Source organism: Conger conger, chromosome 1 (assembly GCF_963514075.1).
Source record: "Conger conger chromosome 1, fConCon1.1, whole genome shotgun sequence".
Classification (NCBI taxonomy): domain Eukaryota; kingdom Metazoa; phylum Chordata; class Actinopteri; order Anguilliformes; family Congridae; genus Conger; species Conger conger.
Window position 1 is genome coordinate 65,761,483 of NC_083760.1, and position 23,911 is coordinate 65,785,393.

Genomic DNA, 23,911 nt, shown 5'->3' on the forward strand with positions numbered 1-23,911 from the left:
TGGAGAGCTGTTGGGCAATTGAGGCTGAAGTGATTCAGCTCAGGTGCAAGGACCCCTCCGCACTGGCAAAAACCAGTAGCAGTCCATTCTCAATTTATGCCAGCACAGCACTAATGTTTCAGCATTAAAGTTGATGGATCAGAAATGGAATGACAACCAACCAAGCCAAGCATTAGGAACAAATTGTGTGTACTAAATGAAAATCTAAGACATGTCTTACTACTTAAGTTTGAATACTGGAAGCACCACTTACCACACTCTCACCCAATAAAATCATGTAGGCTCCAGTGCTGCATGTGTATAGAGAGGAAAACACACTCCTGTGTAACTCACTAAACCAGGTGTAGTGAAGACGAGGGATACATTGTACAGTAGAAATGCTCAGGAAAACTCACGTCTTCTCCCTGTTGCTCTGTGAGGAAACCGTCCGCAATAAACAGACTAAATAAAGCATCCTCACCTTAATATTATCTAAAAACATAAGAGATTATGCGTCCATAGTTTGAGTGAAAGCATTCCAGCAACAACAAACAAAGTAACCACAGGGTTATCAAATATGATTTATTTTCTTAAAAAAATCATTCTTACAAAATTTGGATTTTTCTATTTTCTTCCTTTATCCCTATAAAATATTTTTTTAATTCAAGGGCTATGGGGTGGGCAGGGAGTAGCAGAAATCAAATTAAATCTGCAAAGTCTCTAAGTCTGATAAGTCTCTGGAAATAGTGGAACCATAATGAATGAATGCATCCCAAGCAGGGCTGGCCACTGAACTTGTGTGGGTCTAACCATTTCAACTGTGGGTATGATCTTCTGTGACACAGGGAGCAGCTCTTGTTGCAGTGATATGGAATGCGGGTATGCTCATTAAAAAATAAAAGAAAAAAATTCCAGTGCTGGACATGGTAAACGAAATAACCCTTGTGTTTTTTTCCGGAAGGCAGATTAAAAAGCAAAATATCTGAACTCTTGGACAAATTGGAGGAGGTGCGCCGAGTTTCCTGTTGAAAGTGGAAATCTGAAGTGTCTTTCACTGAAGGCACATTTTAAACAGAGAAGATGGGGAGAAAAAAAACCCGAAAGAATATACATCCCAAAACCAAAACCAATCGATCGCCATTGAATCTTCAGCTTTCTTTGTTTTCGTCCAGCTTGCAACAGCAATGCATGAAAACCCGCTCATGTACTTGCAGCAGTTTGCAGCATATAACGCATATGGACCATGACTCAGACTCGTCACGGTAGTTACATAGCACAGTCAAATGTACATATCAATACCTTCTCATTACAGAATGGTGTGCTTCTTATGATCTGTTTTTTTCACCCTTTTTTTCAATTAAAAAAATTAAACACAAACTGCCACTGTCCCTTGAAAAAGCCAGATGATTAGCAAGTCAGACATTGTTTGGATTTTCAACCTGCAGAAAAAAAAAATGGAATACACAAACAAATAAATAAAAATGTACACAAAGTAAAAATTGGAAAACAAGAGCGCTTGTGTACTGTATAGAGCACTTGCGACTCGTTTCCAAAACAACGGCTTTATCATCACTTTCCTAGCAATTTCAGGAAGTATAACTCACTATTTTGAAAGTTGAGATAACTGTCTAAGTAAGGAATTCATGGCATATTTGAGATATTTTAATGCTCCGAAGCACATTGCCATTAAATTGACTGGCCCACAGAAAAAGCTTATGGTGGGCAGATGAAATCAGCTTTAGCAGTGAAATGACTGAATGCATAAAAATCAGTGTGACAGTGAAATGCCAGTGCAGAGATGAGACGCACATTTCGATGAAATACATCAGAGAGAAAAGGAGACAACTATAAAGAAGTGATTATTTAAGGTCTTCCATTTGGCGTTTCCCATTCCTCAGTACTGCCCTCAAAGAAAATATCTAACAAATATGAATAAACATTAAGATATGGAAATATGCAGGACTGAGGATTCAGGTAAGCGGTATGCTCTTTGTGTTCGCCTGATGAAAATCAGTTCCAGGTAACATTAGAGTGGGACTGTCATGGTACAAATCTCTACTGTGCCAACAGAATCATGTAATTTAAGGGAACAGATGAGAAATAATGAAAAAACATAAAAGATTATTTCATTCTACAACACTAGATATCCATCTGGTAGGTTTGCTATGAAGAAATGTGTCTATATCAAGGGAATACATTTTTAGAACAGACCTGGTGATCCACCTAAATACATAAATATTCAGACTGCAGCTAAAAATACCATTACTATCTTTGATTAAGCTTTCCCAGGTTACAACTGCACCAAAGACATAAATGGTTTGAGTGGGGGTAATCCCATTGCAAAAAGGGGCAAAATTAAATAAAAATAGTTGAATCCTGGCAGCGTAGTGGGGGCTTCAAAAGACCCAAAAAGAAAATGAAGATACCTTGTTTTGATTGACTCTTCCCTCAGTCATGAAAATACTACACTCATTTCAAGAATAACACTGTATACATATTTGAGCTTTTGATTTGTTTTTGTTCCTCTGTGAAAATAAATATGCATAACAATATAAATGTAAAAAAAAAAAAAAAAAGGCTGCTTATGGGACCCATTGATATAAGATGATCCAATAAGCATACAATATACATCTAATTTTGCACATCTACTGTATATGAAATTCAGATTTAAAAAGGCTTGATATTTCTCAGAAAGTAAGGTGATTAAAGGGGTACTGACCATAAATATTAATCAGATGTGAGCAATTGGTTCAAAACAACCAATATAGTTAAATGTATTTTTTTGTTGACTGATTTATGCAAGACATTGGAGTTCATTCAAGCATACTATTCAATACTTCAATATTAAAGCATTACACTTTGATCACACAAGGAACTCCAAGATCTACTACATCACAGAAAAATAACAATGGAAGATACCTTCCCGGATAATAAATGAATCATGACAAAGGCAAAGTTAATGACGACAATAATTTCAATTACAAACAGATAAGGGATGTCTTCCCAAAAAAAAAACAAAAACAAAAAAAAAAACCTCTGTCCATTGATGAACTTCCTCTTGAATAACCTAATATGAGTTTTGAATTCTTGTGACAAGCAAAAAGCCATATCACATACATTATTTGTTTGTGTAAAGTAGATGGGTAAAGGCATTAATTTGTAATGTGAATTCAGAATAACAGGAAGCAATTTAATTGGCAAGTTAATGTTGGTTGCATATTTTATAAACCTATAAATCTACAATAACAGTGCAACAAACTAGATATGGCATTTGCTCACTGCTGCTTAAAGTTAAAGCCAGACGCCTTTACAAAAAAGGCCACTTTGCACGGCACACCTTCAAGTCCTCAAACATTCAAGTACCAGTGAAAGCAAAGACTAAAATAAGCCCCCGCTCTTGAAATATTTCTTTGAAATTTCTTAGACTAAAAACGGAACCGTCTTAGAAACCGTCCCTTGAAATGCAATTATAAACAGTAGGCAAAAATAAGACAGACTATGTGTAGTGAAAGAGCAACATCACCGCAATCACATGACCATCGAAAGGTTTGTGTCTGGGATGCAGCGATGGACTTGGATAAAGGTGAAGAAATGTTTAGGACCAGCGTAAGGTTTATAACATTCATATGTGGGGTTATGAGACAGCTGTGTGACATGCTCTGTACAGAAAGTGTTGCTTTACATTTCAGAAGCAGCTTAGTGGAATGAGACCTCTGCCTTTGTTTAAATGTTCCATCATTACATGCAACCCATACAACCGTAATTGATAGTTTGGAAAAATCTAAAGTTGTAACGTGATTGAAATTCTCACCTCTCAATATGTGTGGTGGAGTTGAGTCTGGCCACTTGGGAGAAAAACAAACATTACGTAAAGTAAAAAAATAAATAAATAAACAAACAAAAATTGGGGCAACAAGGTTGCCAAAAGATTCCCTTTTTGCATTCAGCTAAGTGACTCCAGTTAGAAGACTGTAGAGACAATACTATGTACATGTCATTTCACTTAAGTGGGGACCTCCCGCTTGTCTGTGGGCTTTCACATTTGAAAATTTGGGATTTTTCTTAAATTTAAAGGTAAGCAAAGATTGGATGGATTGACTTTTGCATCCCCTCTACAGACAGAAAGGTGTTCACCATGAGGACATTTCATTGAGGAACTGTGGCGGGGGGGTGGGGTGTTGGGGGTGGGCAGGATGGTGTGGGGGGCATTTCACAGCTCATTTAATGCTTAAGCTAAAGTTCAAGTCTCCATAACATTCGGAAGGCTTTATAAGCAATCAGTTTGAGACCAGCCAAGCAAAGACCTAAAGGCTTTTGTGGGTGTGATCGTGATGGGAATACAATGTCAGTTCACTACAATAACAGCCCCAAAGTGTCTAATTAAAATAAAGTTCCTTTGTATAATTCTAATGAAAATACAACAAAAAATACCTTTGTCAGTCCAACAATGCTTTTGACGAGGGGTGCCCAATCACGTGCCACAGAGAGCCGAGAGCATGCAGGTTTTCATTCCAACCCATCACAACACCAGCTGATTTCACTAATTAACACACCTTCAACCAGAGAGAAGGGAATTAAGTGGTGAAATCAGCTTGTCTAGTGATAGGCTGCAATGAAAACCAGCATACTCTCTGCCCTTCATGGCACATGACTGGGCACCCCGGCGTTTGCCAGTCATGAGAGATTAATGTAGATTCCATTACTAAAGGTCTTGCTATGTTTGCACCTTCAACAACATTATTATGATGTCCAAAATGACAACTTATGGGTTTTTACGATAAAGCTGCATCCAGGCTAGCCTCAAACTGGAGCCAAAGTTAGCTGATGCCAATACATGGTAAAATAGGCCTGTATGACCACAGTCTGAACTAAGCAAGTCAGTCTGGTTCCAGCTCTACAGTGGAAAAAGGTGTATAATACACTTGCCTGGTTCCAGCTCAACAGTGGAAAAAGGTGTATAATACACTTGCCTGGTTCCAGCTCTACAGTGGAAAAAGTGATATCCCAGGAATGGCACTAGGCATACGAACTCGGGAGTTCTGTGGAAGAGACACAAATATTGCTGGCCAAAGAAAAACAAAGGGCACGTATGAAAGTAACAGAGCATAGATCTCCGAAATAACTCTGCATAGTTAACAGAACGGGGCACAAATTTTCGGAAAGGGAGAACACTGCACTGAACCAGATGCACTTCCTACCTTTAACCATGATCTGTCTGTGCCGGGACGACTCATTCATACATCTCTGTTGCATTTGCTATTTGTGAAAGTAAAAAGGGCTACCAGAAGTCCTGCGATCAGCGATGCGTGTGTGCGCGTGTTCTTGCGTCAGCTCCACTGACACAGCCGTCATCGTAGTAATGGCGATCACAGGCGAGGCTGACTGAAGGAGAGGGAGACAGAGCTACAGGGCCCTCTGTTCATATGGCAGCCTGACCTGTCCTCTCACCTCTCCCTACCCAAATCCCCATATCTATCTGCACCCCACCCTTTCCCCATGGGAGGGTGGGGCCTGGGCTCATTAGAGTCTCTCAATGTCTCTGTACTTCTTGCGTAGGATGGAGACCTGGTCCTTGAACAGAACCGGGTCCAGTCTCATCTGGGAGTGGACCAGGGGCATGGAGCCAAACCAGCTGGCGAATTTGTTCATGCAGGTCTGTCGCTGGGCGAAGTGGTCCGGGTCGGCCCACCGGGAGGCGCGGGAGGCCTGCAGAGATAAAGATAGAGGGGGAATCCGTCTTTTTAACACTTGGTTTGGATATCTCTTGTCATTCACCTGGCAACCAGGGCCATGGAATAAATGAGTCCCCATTTCAAAACTCAGGAAACACCCACATACACCAGATGAATAAGTTCACATAGTGTTTAATCATCCTTTCATCAAAAGTTCCATCTGAAACTTTTGGATCCCTCTCACTTCACAAAAATGAACTCTTTTTCAATTCATTTGCAGGACAGGAATGCAGTGTGGTTTTTCTATGAAGAGTTAAAAGTCAGGGAACAATAACACAGAGGCCACAGCATCTGCCGAAGCTGTCGGGGGTCCGGAGGAATGAGAAAAACAAGGATGAGGGAAATGTGTCACAGTGTGTCTTTCCTGAGACCACAGCCAGTGAAAAAGTGGAAAAACAAGAAAGCATGACCATAACATCCACCCACAATGAATTACTGCATGCCCACTCCACCTTGTCAGAACATAGATCAGGTAAAACAAAAACATATGGACACAACAGTTCTCGGTAAAATAAGACTGGAAAACTAATTTTTCCATCATAGAACATAACAGGGCCCCCAAATTAAGTAAAAACAGTAAATTCAATGGCAGATCAATGCCAATCAATTTGAATTTTAAATATTACATGGAAATATTTAACTTAATTATTAGACACATTAGCCTGAACAAGACACAATTTAAAGTAGTGTAGATCTGTAGCTCTGAAGCTAGAGGAAATTGAACAATTTTCCTTGTAATCTTCCTTAATTTTTGGGAATTTGGGACAATTTTGAGAAACACACTAAAATGACCTTTTCCAAATCCATCAACATGACACTTTCATTACTTTGTTCTCAACATGATGACGTGACTGTAGTATGGCAATTCATGGACATAATTTACATGTAGTATTCAATTGAGTCAAGACAATGGTTTGGAACCTACACATCAAATCCTGAATGTAAAGCACAGTAAATTCTTATCAAGGTTCAATGGCCACACAGGGCAGCAGGAAGAACAAATTACACACCTGTCCCATCATGGTCTCCTTGTACTGTTTCTTCTGAGTGACTTTGATGGGAGGCAGTTTAGTGACAGCAGACACCAGAAAGTTCATGAGGATGTCCTCACAGTTGGCCAGCTGGTCAACAAGACTTTTCAGGCTTGTCGGAAGATAATTGGTGTACAAGTAGTGGTAGTATCTGGAGATATGGAAAGTACAAGTGGTTTAGTTAAGAGCAAGGGCCTATTTCAGCGTTAAAAATAATACAGGGTCAACTTTGAAAAGATCTCGGTAGAGCACCTGTGGTATATTGCAGCTCCAGTCAGCACCATAGAGTAGTCATTGGTCCACTTGGAGGTGTAACCCCAACGCTCCTTGTTGCTGTCCCAGAAATGGCTACGAGCAGGATACCCCACAATCCTCTCTGGAAAGCTCTGCCACACAGTGAAGGCAAAATCCACCTATAGGGAACAGTGACAAATCACATAATTATTTAGTGTACACAGGCACACACAGGCACAGGCACATGCACACACACATAATCAAATATATCTGGTGGACTGTCAAGTTTAGGATTAAAAAGTCCTCTGAACTGCATTAAAATGAGCAATACTTTGGTTCTGCTCCACTACCTCAGTGGTGGAAAGCACCGTGTCCTCGTCCAGGCTCAGCACTGCATCGGTGACGATCGTCTCATAGGGCTGGAACCGACTGCTCATCACCTGCAGGGAACACCACAAGTCATTCAATAAACAGCTGCCGTAATGCGGTTGGTTCTACTCAGTCCGAGTGATGTATACTCTTATCCTGAACTTCAAATATACAGGGATGTTGGAGGTGGATTACCAGAACCTCCCTTAACCGCCTATACATGGGACTGGAAGCGCAGAATGCCTGCCATCTACCGGTCATGACAAGGTGCGCTTCTCTCTTAATGCATATGGGAGGATCGCACAAATAACGAGCAGAGATATTAGAAGTGTGGCTGATTATTACAAAAAAAGTTCATGTGCTTAGTGAGGGTAGATTTTAGAGAGAAATTTATTTGCCTCTAAAGAGCAGTGTAATCAAGACGCAAGAAAGATGAAGACTGAGGATTAGAGAATTTCAACTATTTAATCTCCCCAAGCAAGAAATGATCATACTGCATAGATTAAGCTACCACACAATAATTAAGTTTGGGTGTGTGTGATGGAAAATATTTAGGCTGCAAAATATAATTTTTTTTAATTAGCCAATATCATATACACAGGAGAGGAAAATAGTCAATATAACAAGCTCAACTGTAATGACAGTAAGAAGTGCTTGAAGTTTGAAAAAAGTTTCCCCGAGCACTGAAAAACAATGAGCAGTTGAAATGCATGCTGCTTTTAATCACTTTTTTCCATCGCCAAAAGAGCATGCTTTTTGCCTTTAACAGAAGATTGTTAGAAACAGCTGCTCAAATTACATTGCTAAAATGATAGAAACAGGGTTGTGTGTCTGTTTTGATTAGTTATCCTCCAAAACTATGCAAACGATAGAAACAGTAGAAATGGGGAAAGACACGGAACTGCCAAAAAAGAAAGATCACCAGTGACTACTGTGACAAACACCTAGCCATAGAAATAATTACTATTCCTGGATAAATACAATTCTGGTTCTGGAGCCTCCCACACAACTTTCCCATTCTACCCCGGTAATAATCAAACCCCTCGCAACTTTACACATCTAGATTAATTCAAACGAGAATTGCGGCCACAGCTGGAATATCTACACATTTCAACCTGTGCTGACACCAGAAGATACATTCATTTCCCCAGGTATTCAGTGTACTACATTTTCAGCTCTGCTTGATTCACAAAACACACTTATAAGCAGCCCCGCCCCGATTGCGTAATTAGTTGCAGCCCTAGTAAATATGTTAATTTCAGGCAAACTGCAGCCGCACCAACATCATGAGGCAACATGATGCACCACAAGTTTCAAGTATGTAAATCAGGTCCATTGTGCAAAACACCAAGGATCCGGTGGAGTTTTTCCTGCACAGTACTTTTGATCCTCTAACCTGTACTTCCTCTGTTATTAGGTTACCCCCTACACTAGACAACCTATATGTGTTTTCCCTCTTAGTGTTCTTCAAACAACCTTGGAGAACAACTCTTCTCAGGAAAAACGCCCCAATTTTGAGCCCTCAAACCTGTAAAATTACAGCCCTGCCTCTTTGCTTACCTTTCCATCCAAACGTCTTTAACAAGCTCTAAACAGATTTTCTTCATCTGAAACTCGTAAGTCTGTATAATATGTCCCTCACGTCTTAGAAAATGGCCCTCTATCGGTAACTCATTGTCTTTTTTCTGCCAATGCCCGTTCTCTTGAATGGGTTTTTAATAATAATTTTACCTCTCCACTCATTCACTCTTCAGGATGATCTGGTAATCTTCAGGCCTTTTACACACACTGAAAAATAGATTTTATGTTTTTTTTGCACTCATGGCTAATTATTTTACCATGTTAGTACTAAGCTGAGCTGCGACACTAAAGTTCACACACTTGAGGCATTGTTCAAAACACCATTAGCTAGATGTGTATGACTCACCTAACATTACTCCCACAAATCCAACTCCAAGTCAAGTGATACTTTATTATCCCATATAAGGAATTCTATTGATTGAAAAAAATGGGCTGAGAGCAATGATGAAATTGAAAGGTAAATTCACTATTATTAGCACACAGGCAACAACATTTTACTCTGTTTGTTTCTTCTGTGATTTCTGCTCCCAGCTGTGATATCAAATCCTGACTTTCCATTAAGCCACGACCTTAGACATTTGTGACATACGTGTACCTGAAAATAAACACCACAATGATTAAAATGTGTGACACCAAGTGGAACACACGTAATGGATGCTCCATCTCTACAAAAAAGATATGCAATTGATTTGAGTGCAGGTGTAAAAATGGCATCTTAGGGTTCTTGTTTTCTGGTTTGTCCATTTCCTCTCGTATAGCAAGACATCTTTCAAACAATGCAGCAATGGATTTCCAACACAACCTTTTCAAACTGACCTTGCCTGGAAATGACTTTCTGCTGGCAGAGCATCGATCCTAGCTCAGGCATCACTGGGGAATTCGATTGGAGCATTCAATCCATCTCTTACTTTTGATATTACTGAAACTGCCTCACTCTTCAGCAGTGGAATAAACCCCTTCCCACAATCAGAAGAGTATAGTGTTCAATTACCTTTTCATCACCTCACCAATGATTCTGCATTAATAATGCATTATTCGGCATTGTTCCACCCTGTACACTTCAACGGCTTACACATGAGCTGAAACCTCCAAGAACCTTGGACAACATTAACAAAGAGAATACTGGTGCTTCACTGACAGTGAAGAACATTCATTCAATGCTTCAAAGCTGGACCAGTGTAACCCCTGTACAACTGTAGAAAAATGGAGGGAATTTAAGCATTCAACCAAAGTGAGTTTTAATTAATGGAATGCTCTGCCCAATCCTTCAGAATGGGTTTATGGTCAGTAAAGACAGGCAGTAAAATATGTCTAATTAGTTTCAGGCTAGTTGTCATCCTCAAAAAAGGAGCAGCTGGTTATGGGGAAGCAAAACATAACATTAAAACAACAGAGATTAAAAACATGCATTTCTATTGACTGTGATTTTCTTAATTGGCTTCCAGGAAGATCACAAAAAATAACAATATGAAAACAACACTTTGACAATGGGCCTGCTTTTGGTGACAAATATGCCTGAGCGATTGTGGAATTGCTCCACTGATCCTGCATAAACGGTATATTTGTCACCCCTCCCTGGTTTGGTGGTTTTGGCATCTGTAAAAAACCCATTTCAGGTAACATACAGGCACAGCTTTAGTCTTTTTTGTCACCGTAGGTGAGATATCAGACTCCGGATAGAGGGGTTGTGGCACAGACTCTCATGGACACAGCGCCTGGACTTAGTTTCCCCTTCATTATTCCTGAGGGAAGACACCCTTGGCAACTGCCCTTGTTGCCTGTACCTAAAATTGGCCCTGTCAACATGGGTTGGGTGGTGTCAATACCAATTTGTCATCGTGCCAATTTGGGGACTGAAACATTTGTTTGCAACATAATCCACTCAGACCACATTTGAAGACAACTACATGTGAACATCAACCAGCCTTGGAATCAATCCATACATCTGAAAAGCCAAACAACTGACGGACAAAAGAAGTACAGACTTGTCTCACACGTACAGACAATAAAAAAAAAGATTCATCATCTATCAACAATATAATCAACTCTTCCCTGTATTTCATCTACTGTTGATACAGTAGATTGATGTACAATGTATGACAGCAATGCAAGTGTGGAGTCCATTCATACCTCCTGCTACATACTGTTCCTGATATAAACCATAAGAGCTCTTTAATTACATTCCTAATGCAAGATGAAATAAAGTTCCCCAGTATAACTGGCACGGACTCAGATCTTTCCTAACGCACTTAAGTAGGACACCAAGGAAGTCCGGTCTCACATTTCGGAAAGCAGAACCAGACACCTCGCCCCGACACCCATTTCAAACATTCTTCTGGGGAACTCGGCCTCAGGTCCCAAGTTTTCACTGGTTTTATTTTCCTTAATCTTAAAGCCACCTGATTTTGGAGAAAGAGACCATTCCTCCTGGTATCTTCAGAAGTGATTCCAAGCAACGCAAACTGTCCCTCTCTCTGGGTTCTAAATGGATGGCAGATTCTCCCGTTACATAACAAATCATCTGTAAGGTTAGACGTGCCGTGCAGTCTAGGCAGGGAGACATTACACCAGCCGGTGATTTAGAAAGAGACTGAATAAGCAGAACCCCTCCATGGGCTCTCGTGTACATGCTGGGGTAGTGTCAAGGAAGTTCTCGACCTTTTCTGCCTTCACTTTCAAAAACACACGTTGCTTTCAAGTGGCAGCTCACATACTGAACAAATATTTTTTTAAATACCCAAGGTGAGTAAACCCTGAAGAGCTCAAATTACAAATGCCCCTTAAGCATTGATTTATAGTATGAGACAAGCTAGCAGTGCTGCCATACGTTTGCTTAGGTGTGCTGCCTGTATTGTAAAATCAGCATATGTGCACATGCATGGATGCATATATGGCAACTTCATTTTAAATGCTTTCTAATATCATAGAAACAATATGATTTAGTCATACTTCAAATACTTTTCTTTTTTTTATTCATAATACCAAGTAATGTGTAATGCATACATCAGATCTTGGAATAACCTGGATATAAAACCATAGGGGTAGTGTACACAGGTTGAATAAAAACAAAATATTAACAGAACGCAAATGCAAATACAATAAAAGCAAATGTAGTTAGGTAATAAAAACTATGTACTTTGGCTATGTAAGTTCATGTTTAAAAAGTTCAGTCTGCAGGTCTATTTTCAGAAATAAATTGAGCAATTTCCAATATAACATCTTAAAATAAACACACGGTCAAAATAAGATCAGTCGGTTAAGGTTTGACGTTTTGGTTGAGTGAAACATGCATTTAGCTGTTGACAGCTGTGGTGCGGTTTGATTAATTGCATGTTTTTGACGGCAGTGAATTCAGGTTGTTCACAAGCTGAGGTCACAATGGGAAATCTGCACGGATGAGTCATTTTGAGGTCATAAGGGGGCGTGTCATTGCAGGGTCACCAGTGGGAAAGCCATTACAGGGTTACCAGTCGCCATTTTATTTCAGGGTCACCAGGAGATGTGTCATAGCAGGGTCACCAGCGGGTTTGTCATTTCGGGGTCATAAAGGGGCATGTCATTGTCGTGTCACCAGTGGTTGTGTCAGTGCCTGGCTTGGCATTGTGGAACTTACCTTGCTCTCCCCCTCAATGACAATCACAGGCACTGGGGTTGAGGGCCAGCGATGTTTAGCAGGGAGGGGCTTATCACAGTTCCACAAGACAATGATCTAAAGAGAGGAGAAAGAGGAAGACAGAGTTTGAACTTGATTACACTATTCAAGTGGTTTTAATGAGTTTAGAACTTTTGTCATTTTAACAAGGAGCACAAAACAAGAGTGCAAAACATAATGTGTGTGACACGCTAATTGCCATCAAAAGTCCCAGTCAAGCATTTCAGCCAGCATTAATAACTGTGAAGTGAACATTTCCGCCACACGATGAATCAGCCTTTGAGACAGGGCTGTCTGTTGTTCAGTAAATGACTCACTGAGTGAACAGCCACTACATCATTTTAAGACGCATTGTTAACAGTAGTCCAAACCCACACACCTGGGCACAGTACTGTGACTTTGCCACAGCAACCAGTAGTTTGAGAACAGGTTGGGACTGGGAGACCAAGGGAGTCACTGCGTGGATGACCGCTGTGAACTTCGGATAGGGTTTGATACCTGTGGAGAGGAGGAAAGGAACAAACTTTTTAAAATATTTCTTAGTGAATGAAATATTACATGATATATACTATCTGATCATCGATAGTGACATTTAATATTACAATATTACTTCAATGTATTTCATTTACATGCTAAAGCCATGGTAACTAACTAGTCAGTTTAAAAAAATGCCAAAGAATTCCTTGTAATTTCTTTATCTCACACAAGTCACCCAAGTATGAGGAAGGGATTTTGTGTGGGGATGAATGTGATGATAATCAGGCCAGACATGAAATCCCAGCCTTGTGGTCTGCCAGATCTCACCCAGCTGGGAGTAGAAGAAGGGGAAGTGGCCCAGGTAGGCAGAGTACTGGGGAGGAGCAAAGAGACCTCCGGGCCGGCTGTTCCACATCGGACTGCTCCGGGCTGCGTGCCCAAATAACCTGTCCTGGATGATCTGAGAGAGAGGGGGAGAGAGGGACAGGGAGAGGGAGAGGGAGAAGAAGAGGGAGAGTGAGAGAAAAAGAAGAAAAATCTCATATATGCATGCATGCACTCACAAAAACATCCTGAAAACTTGTAAAAACCCACACATATGCAAACATACACAGAAGACCTGGGTCAAATAAGCAATTGTTTTTCGATTCCCACTCAATCAGATTATTCTGTGCTTCACTGAACTTGTCTGGTGTATTGGATCTGATGGAATACTCTCAAAAACTGCAAACTATGGCTTTTGGTTGTCTTGGTTAGCTCAACTGCTCCAGGCAAGATCAATTGAACACAGGAAATGATTTGAATCCAAGGCAATTACGTGTTTGACCCAGGTCTGAGGCACACCCACGGGCTTGAATACGCACACACGGGCATGCGTGTACACACTCACGTACGAGCACATGCATCCCGAGTCAGGCCCGACAGCCACACACACACACACACCCAGAGTCAGGCCCGACATCCACACACAACCAGAGTCAGGCCCGACATCCACACACACCCAGAGTCAGGCCCAACAGCCACACACACACCCCGAGTCAGGCCCGACAGCCACACACACACCCCGAGTCAGGCCCGACAGCCACACACACACACCCAGAGTCAGGCCCGACAGCCACACACACACACCCAGAGTCAGGCCCGACAGCCACACACACACACCCAGAGTCAGGCCCGACATCCACACACAACCAGAGTCAGGCCCAACATCCACACACACCCAGAGTCAGGCCCAACATCCACACACACCCAGAGTCAGGCCTGACAGCCACACACACCCAGAGTCAGGCCCAACAGCCACACACACACATCCCGAGTCAGGCCCGACAGCCACACACACCCAGAGTCAGGCCCGACATCCACACACCCAGAGTCAGGCCCAACAGCCACACACACACATCCAGAGTCAGGCCCGACAGCCACACACACCCAGAGTCAGGCCCAACAGCCACACACACACATCCAGAGTCAGGCCCGACAGCCACACACACCCAGAGTCAGGCCCGACATCCACACACCCAGAGTCAGGCCCAACAGCCACACACACACACCCAGAGTCAGGCCCAACAGCCACACACACCCAGAGTCAGGCCCAACATCCACACACACCCAGAGTCAGGCCCGACAGCCACACACACACATCCCGAGTCAGGCCCGACAGCCACACACACCCAGAGTCAGACCCGAGAGCCACACACCAAGTAAACAAAGAGGTCAGGGGTTATGCTTCCTGACATCCAAGTGATCATAAATGGCAGCAGAAAGACACTGGGGGACAGGAATAGCAGTCTTCTTTACTCACAAATACAGAGGGAAATAGACTCTAAAATTAATATTGCAGGACCAGGCATGGTTGCCTTCATGAATTTCCCCAGACTTCATCCAACCAGATTAAGTCAGATTGTTTCTATGCTAATCAGAAATATGTGGCAATTTAAGAAATGTAGTGGCAAAATACCCCTATCCTACATACACATTTCTCAATCACAGCTCCAGTCCAGGCAACACAAATAGAGTGAACCATATAAAAAACAAATCAAATAATTTCAGATTGATGTTAGTGCAGCCTAATTTCTCAGCAGTACACTGTGCAAACAAGCTAATACAATCACAGAAAAGTTGACAATATACCAAGAATACATAAATTTCACATAAATCCATGTTTATGTAGAAATGTTCATTTTTGGCTGTTTTAGGCTTTCATCTTGTAGAACAATATCTTGGCTTTCATAATCTGCATGTCTTAATGCAAAAAAAGGGAAAAATACAGTTTTATAGGGTTTATGATGACAAGTTTTGGGGTCAATACGACTGATTTTGATAGAGCAGGTCACACATTAATATCACTGGAAATACAAAGTTCCGAGTAGAAAGGGGATATGGATGTACAGTCAGGTACTCTGAGATGGAATCGTGCAAAATGTGCACAACTTTATATTATATATTTTAAATATTCTCCCAAGCAAAATAGATTATATGAAATACACATCACTTGAATACCAGAACTGTGAAAAATAAATGCATAAAATAAATAACATAAAACCAAGCTACAACTAGAAACCTAAAACCTCACTATTCCTAAATTCTGTGTGTGTTAAATAAGTGATTCTGTGATTTTTTTGGCGCAAATGTGCCTCAGGGAACGGGTTGAAATAATGTTTTCTTTTTATTTTTTGGTTTAAATCACACCCAACATTTTTATATCGGTAATCTATTCAAATTGACATTTTAGTACACCTTCCACAGCTGATGAGATTTCAGCAAAAGCCACGTTTGAAAGTTCAGCACATTCCACTTTCCGATTCCGTTACTATAAAACGTTAATGGCTTCGGCTCAGGCAGGCCGTTAAAGGAACAGGGCATGATCAGAAGACAGAATCTACAAGGCTTAATTAATGTAAAGTCATGCAATGTGATGCAGATAAACATAAATCAACCAAAATAATGACTACAATAAAATGTGCCGGTTAATCTGAAAGAAATGCCACATAGCAAAAGTGTTTTAACGTTTACTTTACAATTTGTTTGCATTTCTTCCAGCAGTAGGAATTTCTACTTTTTTCTATTTGCAAATGAAGAGCTGTTTTCCAAATAAACACTTTCGAAACCGATATTATGGCAGGAGGAACAGCAAACAATAACCAAAACCACAGGGAGGTACCCCACATACACAAAAAGCATTACAGTGTCTTGGGAATTGACTTTGCGGCACTGATTATTTGAAGCCTTGTTTTACTTGGAAGTTGGCAAAAAACTGAACAAAAAAACCCAAAAAAGACAAACCCAGGGTATCACGTAGCTCGACGAAGCACATCAATTGCCTGAATTGAGAGTCCCAGAATAAAACCGGTTTATTGTAGTTTAACTGTAGGGAGGGTTAGGTGTAATCAGAGTAACAGACTTCCTGTACGAAAGTATGGAAAACACGGTCTCAAAAGCAATCAAAAATCTGAGCAGCTAATGAATTGTGCAGATTAATTGATTAACTGATTAATTAAATAATCAAGATTAATTACAAAGAGTCATTAGCTGCAGCCCTCGATTAGAGTCGTGTGTCTGTTTTGCATGCAGTGGCAAGACCTGATGGATGATGGAATCCAGATTGAAGTTCTCAGCCCCCATCTAAATGTACTCTATCTGCTTCTCTCAGCAATCACAAACTAACATTTCAGTTATTTTGTTTCCAATAGAGGACAGATAAATGTCCTCCCCCCCCCCCCCCACTAGAATGCAAGGGGTTAACTTCCTCAGAGCAAATGAGCTCAATGACACAAACCCATAGATACAGAACTACCAGAAGGTATCAAATACAACTGGATTGCTATTTACTGATGCAGAGCACTCTCCTTTTTCCCAAGATGATCTATGTGCAAAAGCAAAGACGCATTCCAAGCTTTAGATGGCCAAGATCCTTCAGAATCTGACTGGCATGCCCACTCACCTCCAGAGTAGTCAATACAATCTTCTCCACTGAAGAGAAATAGGCCTCCCACAGGAACTGTGTCTGCTGCCGCATAGATAAGATTTTGTCTGGATGGATGGACCGGACTGTTGACGGGATCTGTTAGGAGACAGGGCAAGAGCCTATGTAACTTCCGAAATGATGTGACCAACGATTATCGATCAGGAGCCGAAGCTCCTAAAAAAATAATAATAAATAAATAAATGACCAGAGATTTACGGATAAAGTAAATGTAAAATCCTCATCATCAGAAGCCTATGTGCTGTCCTGACAACAAGGTGTCAGCAATAAGGGTCAAGAAGGCATGTTTTCAATAAATAACAGCTTAGTGACCAAGTGATCAATACTTATTTTTCTTCTAACTAGTCACAGATAAATCATTAGGAGAGCATGTATTGGTGATCCACAGATGAGTGGCACATAAATAAACAGAGCTTTGGAGGGATGTATGTGGCAGTAAGAGGCAATAGGCACACTTTGAGAAATAAAATACAAGGGATGCTAAATAATAAAGGGACCCTAATGGTATGGATCATTCTTAATCACGTGACAATTTCCTTGACGACGTGTTGGAGGACAAGCGGCCACAACAACCCATAGCAACCCATTCATTTTTGTGGTAAAGCACAGGGGTTAAACTAGGCCTAGATTGCATGTCATGGATTTAAAAATTATTATGATGGTGCCCAATATCAGTTTTCATATAAAGGTGAGATGGTTGACCTGTAACAGAAGAAAACAAAGATCTAAGGGTAGGAACTTCACTGCTACAGCAACCCTCTGCTTCATAATAAAGTAAGCAAGTTGAAATATTGTGCTATACAATTAAAATTGTAAACACTTTTTCCTTCATTAGATGATATCTGTACACCTATAAATTCGGAAGCCCGGTGACAGTTTGCATTTGTGCCAAAACGTAAAACAGGAAGGCATTAGCATTGGCCAATATGGCCAGCCTAACATTAAATATTGATATCGGCCCAGGAATTTCCACATCATGCATCACTATAAAATGACAATATTGATCTTTACAAGGAGAAACTGAAATGGAACATTTTGTGATATAGGTCTGTGTAACGGGCTATGCACATTCAGCAACCTTTGAATTTTAATTATCATCAGTTAGCAATTGGGCTCATTTTGCTCAGTTTTTACCACCCCTCCATAATGTGGCCAAGCGACTGGGGAGCGAAATAAAAACCTTTCTGTGCAGGTGTATGGAGATATCAGGGTGGGTTTGAGCGCCTGGTCTTTCAACCTGTCACTCAGAGCACCATCCGGAATGAGGTCCCATAATTATATTAAAACGAGGGCACGGGCGACCACACACCGGAATGATTTCAGCTCAATAATAAAGACAGCGAGTGGAGTCGAGAGAGGTCAGATGCGGAGGCATGAGCATATGAACCATGCTGAGGTTCTGTGCATTCATTCTGCCGTTTGAGTGCATCACTCAAACATAGGGCTCATCAGGCAGATGTATCGTTTGATTTTAATCACTAGCAACAGGATAGACATCCAGGTAAAAACATTCTCCGGCTCCCACATCAGTTGATAGGTCAAACTCTGCCTTCCAAAGAGTGATCAAATTGATAGTCACTTGATTTAATATAGCAATATACTGTACTGTATATCACTCCTTCGTACACAATAAAGACATGAGCTTTTTTGCATTGCAAAATGTCAGAGAAATATCTAACTCTAAGCTTATTCGCAAGAAAATCGCAAAGTCGTTGCGATTATCAACTAGTCAGACACAACCGCAATGTATTAATGGTACGTGCAAATTAGAAATTAAAAACACTACTAAGGCTGATGAGTGGCTCATGTAGTATTGAATGTGACAATTTAAAGTACACAGCAAGAACAGACCCACATGTGTCACAGAAAGGTATATGGTATCATACATGTAGTGTGCCCTCCAGCCCTAAAATGTCTATGCATGTCCAGGTTCATGAGCATGTATGCATGTGTGCATGCTGGTTCTCATCCCAGATCAAAAAAATACTTTGACACAACTAAGGACTATAAAAAGTATAACAAGACAGAGAGTGAAGAATGATCAAAGCTCACTGAATCAGAATAATTAGTCCAATATTTTACCCCCTTTCTTTACTGGAGGAAAAGATAAAGGTTTATAAAAACATATCTCCGAAACGGACAAGTTTGGGCTATTGTACTGCGCCTTCCTGTCCTGTGTGAGCACGGCACCCTTCCTGTTTAGGCTGTCGTGCTGGAGAAAGGCCAATTAAACTTTAACTTTGGCAGTAAAGTTTCATTCTTCTGCTTGAAGAGGGGGGTGGTAGGAGTGATCCTGTGACAATGACTCATGAAGCTTGGCTGGCCAGGTGATTCTTTTTCCGCCTCCTGTTTGGGAAGGGGGGGGATCTGTGCCAAGACTTTGCAACAAGATTGACAATCTGATAGGCCGCAAGCTGGTCCCTACAACAGGCCTGCCCTGTACCAGACTCTCGGCTGGTGCATGCAGGCAACCAGAGACTGTAACAAAATGCTGCCTTGCCCAGGCAGCATTTTGAAACAGGGCACACTTCATCAGCTAGTGCTACCTCCTTCCAAAGGAACAGGCACAGAATCTCAGAGAATCAAGGGGGGTTGTACTTGGCAGAGCAGACAGGAAAGGAGAGAGGCTTTTCTATGTATTGCGCGTGACGGTTTTTTGTCATTTTTCTTCCTTGACATTATCTGTAGGAAACAGATTTGTTTTGTCAAGCTGTTAAGAATAGAATAGAATACAAATGGAATTTTAATTGAGATTTGGATTCACAGGATATGCCTGCTAGGTGAGGAGGTAAAATGGCCGCCGGGACGGGGGCCGTGTGGGACGGAGGTAAAGTGGGACTGTGCCATACCTGGAGGAGGAGCCGCTCGTCCCCAATCACAGCGGCCTTGTTCCAGCTGATGATCTCAGAGAAAGGGAGCTCCCAGCCGTTACTAAGCATGACGGGGACACAGGCAGCCTGAAACGCATGCATTTGATACAGAGAAGCAGTTCAGAAAGGACCACATTACATACATAGATATACTAGACCCATCTCTTCAGGCTACACCTTTCCCTCCCCAACTCACAATCACTGTGATTAGCCTTAGACCATAATGGCACTTATGTATAGATATCGTTACTTGTATAGGTATTGTTGTTTTTATTGGCTGTTGTTGTATTCTAGCTGCCAACAGTGGTATGCAAGTTTGAAAGCTGATTGTACTCTTCAAGGGTTCTGAATTTCTGTATGTTTACACTAGGACTCGGAACTGTACTGTCCTCTCAGGTCTACTTTTGCACTTGTTCTTGTGATTGATTTGCACTTTGTTGTACGTCGCTCTGGATAAGAGCGTCTGCTAAATGCCACGTAATGTAATGTAATGTACTAGCCTGCTTTCTTATAGCTGCACTGAGGAAGTGATTGAATACACCTGATTAACACAAACAGCTGAGGTGTCCAATTGCTTTTGGTCCCCTAACATGGGGGGGACCGTGTAGAAAAGCTGATGTAATTCCTACACAGATCACCTGATATGAATGTACATAGCCTCAAAATAAAGCCGACGATCTGCACTTTAACATCATATTCATGATTTCATTTCAAAGCTAAAGCGGTGGAGTAAAGAGCCAAAAGAACATAAATTGTACCACTGTCCAAATATTTTTGGACAGCACTGTGTATGGCGTTATGGTCTCAAACTACAAAATAAATTATCTGAACCATACACAAATGAGATTTATAAATATATAGAGCGATATATATATATATATATATATATATATGAGATATAAAGATATACATAGAGATATATAGATAGATACATATATATCTATATATATATATATATATAAATATCTATAGATATATATATGTGTATATCTATATATATATATATATAGATATACCTATACATATATATACACATATACATATATATATTTTTGCATCTTACAAACAATTGATTCACAAATATGTTTTTTTGCACAAGCAAATAACCCCATACACTTGCATTCACACAATCATGCAAACACACACGTGGGCCCGCACACACAGGCATGTCATGATATAAAATACTGGCAGAACACTTATGAGTCAGAAGAGGTTTGCATAGAAACCAAAAAATAAATAAAAGGGAAGAAGGACAGGAAATAATTTCCGATCGGTGATCTCTGCGACGCCCTCAAGATTACTTACTGCTATGATGAAGAGAGCAAATATAAAGGCAGGTACTGAAACAGACTGATATGGACTGATTTATAACAGAAATAAAGTGTGTGTGTGTGTGTGTGTGTGTGTGTGTGTGTGTGTGTGTGTGTGTGTGTGTGTGTGTGTGTGTGTGTGTGTGTGTGTGTGTGTGTGTGTGTGTGTGTGTGTGTGTGTGTGTGTGTGTGTGTGTGTGTGTGTGTGTGTGTGTGTGTGTGTGTGTGTGTGTGTGTGTGTGTACTTGCTTGGTTGCACGTGTGCAAGCGTACAAGAGAAGAATATGGCCACCAGCCTTCCAGGCCCGACAAGAGTGCTCAGGCTCTAATCCGTTAAGCTGGGTGCCATTCTGTGATTAGCTGCTGCCATTTGTCTCCTGTCATTCATCACAGCTGCAGTCTGGGGAGCTGCTGCACCCACCCACATAGGCGCTAAACCCAGAGACAGCAGCTATGAGCCTGGATGAGCACCAGAGACCAGGACAGGCCTGCAGAGGGGCTAGCCAGTCACACACCTGCATACACATGATACACATGTACAGTGGGGTCCAAAAGTTCACCACAAGAGAAAATACTTCCATTTTGCATTATTTTCTGATTCAATACAAACTTTGTCATTACTAAATATATTACCATCATAATAATTTGAGTGAAAAGTTGAATTTTTGAAAGAATTTCTAAGTACCTGGTATGTCCACCTTTTGCTTTAATGGAAACATGCACTCGAGCTGGCATAGACTCTACACATTTGTGCAAAACCTGATGATTCATGTTATCCCAGCATTATTTGACAATGGTCAAAAGAGCATTTTGTGATGTTATTGAATGCTTGCCTTTTGTCAGTCTTCAAGTGTACCCATGTTCAATGGGGTTAAGGACAGGTGATTGTGGATTGTCCAGCACTCCTTGCTCTTCTTTGGTCTTTGAGTAGTTCTTCCAAAGGTTTGGAGTAACTACATTTTTTCAAAATCCTTTCTGTATATTTTCAGGATTACATTGAAAATCTGCAATGTTTTTTTAAAGTGGTCTCAGAATTTTGGAGCCCACTGTATATATAGCAATAGCAGCAAGCCATACACAATCACATGCAGGCTGATCTTTCTCCTGTACATGGTGTGATTTCTTTCAAAGGTGCTGTATTAAGAACCATAAATCACAAGCTAGCTGTGATATTGATGCCTGTTCTGATTCACTCAGCCTGAGCAGTACTGAAGGCGGTAGGGCTGTTTTCATATCCGAGTGCAAGCTTAGATCAGTCTGCAGTACGTTATTAAACTGGATAACAATCTATAGCAAGCTGACCTTTAAGACAACAGATAAAAGGGGTCTGTTGAATTCGGTTGTGTGTACGGGACATACTGTAAATGGGGTCCATTAGTCATGAACTCATAAAGGTGTCACATAAAAAGTATGGGCATAAGTGCTAGCCTCGACCCGACAGGACAGAAAAATTCTCTAAGAGTGTAAGAGTATTTATGCACAGGGAAAAACATCAATCCTTAATGTTTCCGCGTAGGATGTACGAAAACCTTACTCTGACAGGGTTGTGAAATGCATCTGAACTTTCTTAGTTTTCTCTTCCATCACACAGCAGTTAGAAAATAGTCTGAATTGCACTGTGCAAGCATACAGCATTTATAGAAAATGGATGACAGAAGACAGTCAGGTTGAAGAGAGAGGCATCCCACTGAACTAGCAGTGTGGTGGGAAGGGAATAACAAGTGGCAGGTGGTGACCGTTTCACCCGATAGCAGCAAATAAGTAAATGAGGATTTTTACTGTAATGAGAAGTCTATCCGACAAACTACACTTCAATACCTTTATGATGTCTGTATCATTTATATGTAAGATATAAACCACAACCAAGAATATAAACCATGCCTGTCAACCAATCAGTACAGAGTATTAATCCAAGCCATGGTATAAAATGCATTATATACAGTCACCTGTAACATTTTCCTCATGTAAGACTTTTCTGTAAGTGACTGAATGTGTGTGTGTGTGTGTGTGTGTGTGTGTGTGTGTGTGTGTGTGTGTGTGTGTGTGGTGCGCACTGCTTCCTCTCCCAGGGTAAAAAGAGTTTGACTCCACTCTCCACCTGTGCGCTCACCTGCAGAGCCTCCAGGAAGCGGAATGAGCCGAGCCGACGCCCGCGTGGCACCAGGCAGAACGTGGAGTTGTGCAGCATCTCTCTGTAGTCGAACCTGCAACAGCAGACAGGGGAGATGGTGTGAGCTCAGCAGCATTTCCGGAACTTTCCGGGAAGGCAGAAAAGAAGTGTAAAGAATTAGACCGCTGACGAAGAAACTTCCATCTGCTAAACCGTCAACACCTATAGCCCCAGGTGTGACAGCCGAGCCTGCAGCTGTGAATACCAAATTCCTCCTCTCTCGCTCTCTGTCGCGCTCATTTACCCAGGGTACAGCATCATCAAACAAGCGCACTTAATGAGGTGAGCTGGAAGGCGCCCGCCTAAATTCACAGGCAAATTGAGCTGTGGCCTCATGAAGGTAATCACACATACAGAGGCATGGAGATTTAAATAATATTTAAACAGAATTAATTAATCTTCTCCGTAATTCTACGCACTGCTCCCGAATCTTATCGCCTGCTCCGGCTTCTATCAGTGAGAGATGAAGGTCCCCTTTTAGCATGGCGGCAACAGTTCCCTCTCTCCCCTCAGGGTATAGCAAA

The 23,911-nt window shown here is 41.2% G+C and overlaps 1 protein-coding gene across 3 annotated transcripts in view; it reads right to left on the reverse strand.

Moving 5' to 3' along the window:
* Positions 1-547: 547 nt before the first annotated feature.
* LOC133130918 (exostosin-1b-like) overlaps positions 548-23,911 on the reverse strand; it is a 70,796-nt gene continuing 47,432 nt past the window's right edge. Inside the window, exons 2-12 of one of the 3 annotated variants that reach the window (XR_009708975.1) lie at positions 23,328-23,421; positions 19,887-19,994; positions 16,996-17,115; positions 13,383-13,515; positions 12,958-13,076; positions 12,540-12,635; positions 7,327-7,416; positions 6,995-7,155; positions 6,722-6,893; positions 5,178-5,685; positions 548-5,018 (exon numbers count right to left, since the gene is read on the reverse strand). Coding sequence is in view for 1 of the 3 variants with exons in the window: in XM_061245920.1 (XP_061101904.1) it covers positions 5,500-5,685; positions 6,722-6,893; positions 6,995-7,155; positions 7,327-7,416; positions 12,540-12,635; positions 12,958-13,076; positions 13,383-13,515; positions 16,996-17,115; positions 19,887-19,994; positions 23,328-23,421 (1,279 nt within the window). In the remaining 2 variants the exon portion in view is untranslated. Of the gene's footprint in view, positions 5,686-6,721; positions 6,894-6,994; positions 7,156-7,326; positions 7,417-12,539; positions 12,636-12,957; positions 13,077-13,382; positions 13,516-16,995; positions 17,116-19,886; positions 19,995-23,327; positions 23,422-23,911 lie in introns of all 3 variants that reach the window. The other 2 variants (XR_009708977.1, XM_061245920.1) reach the window with 2 other exon arrangements.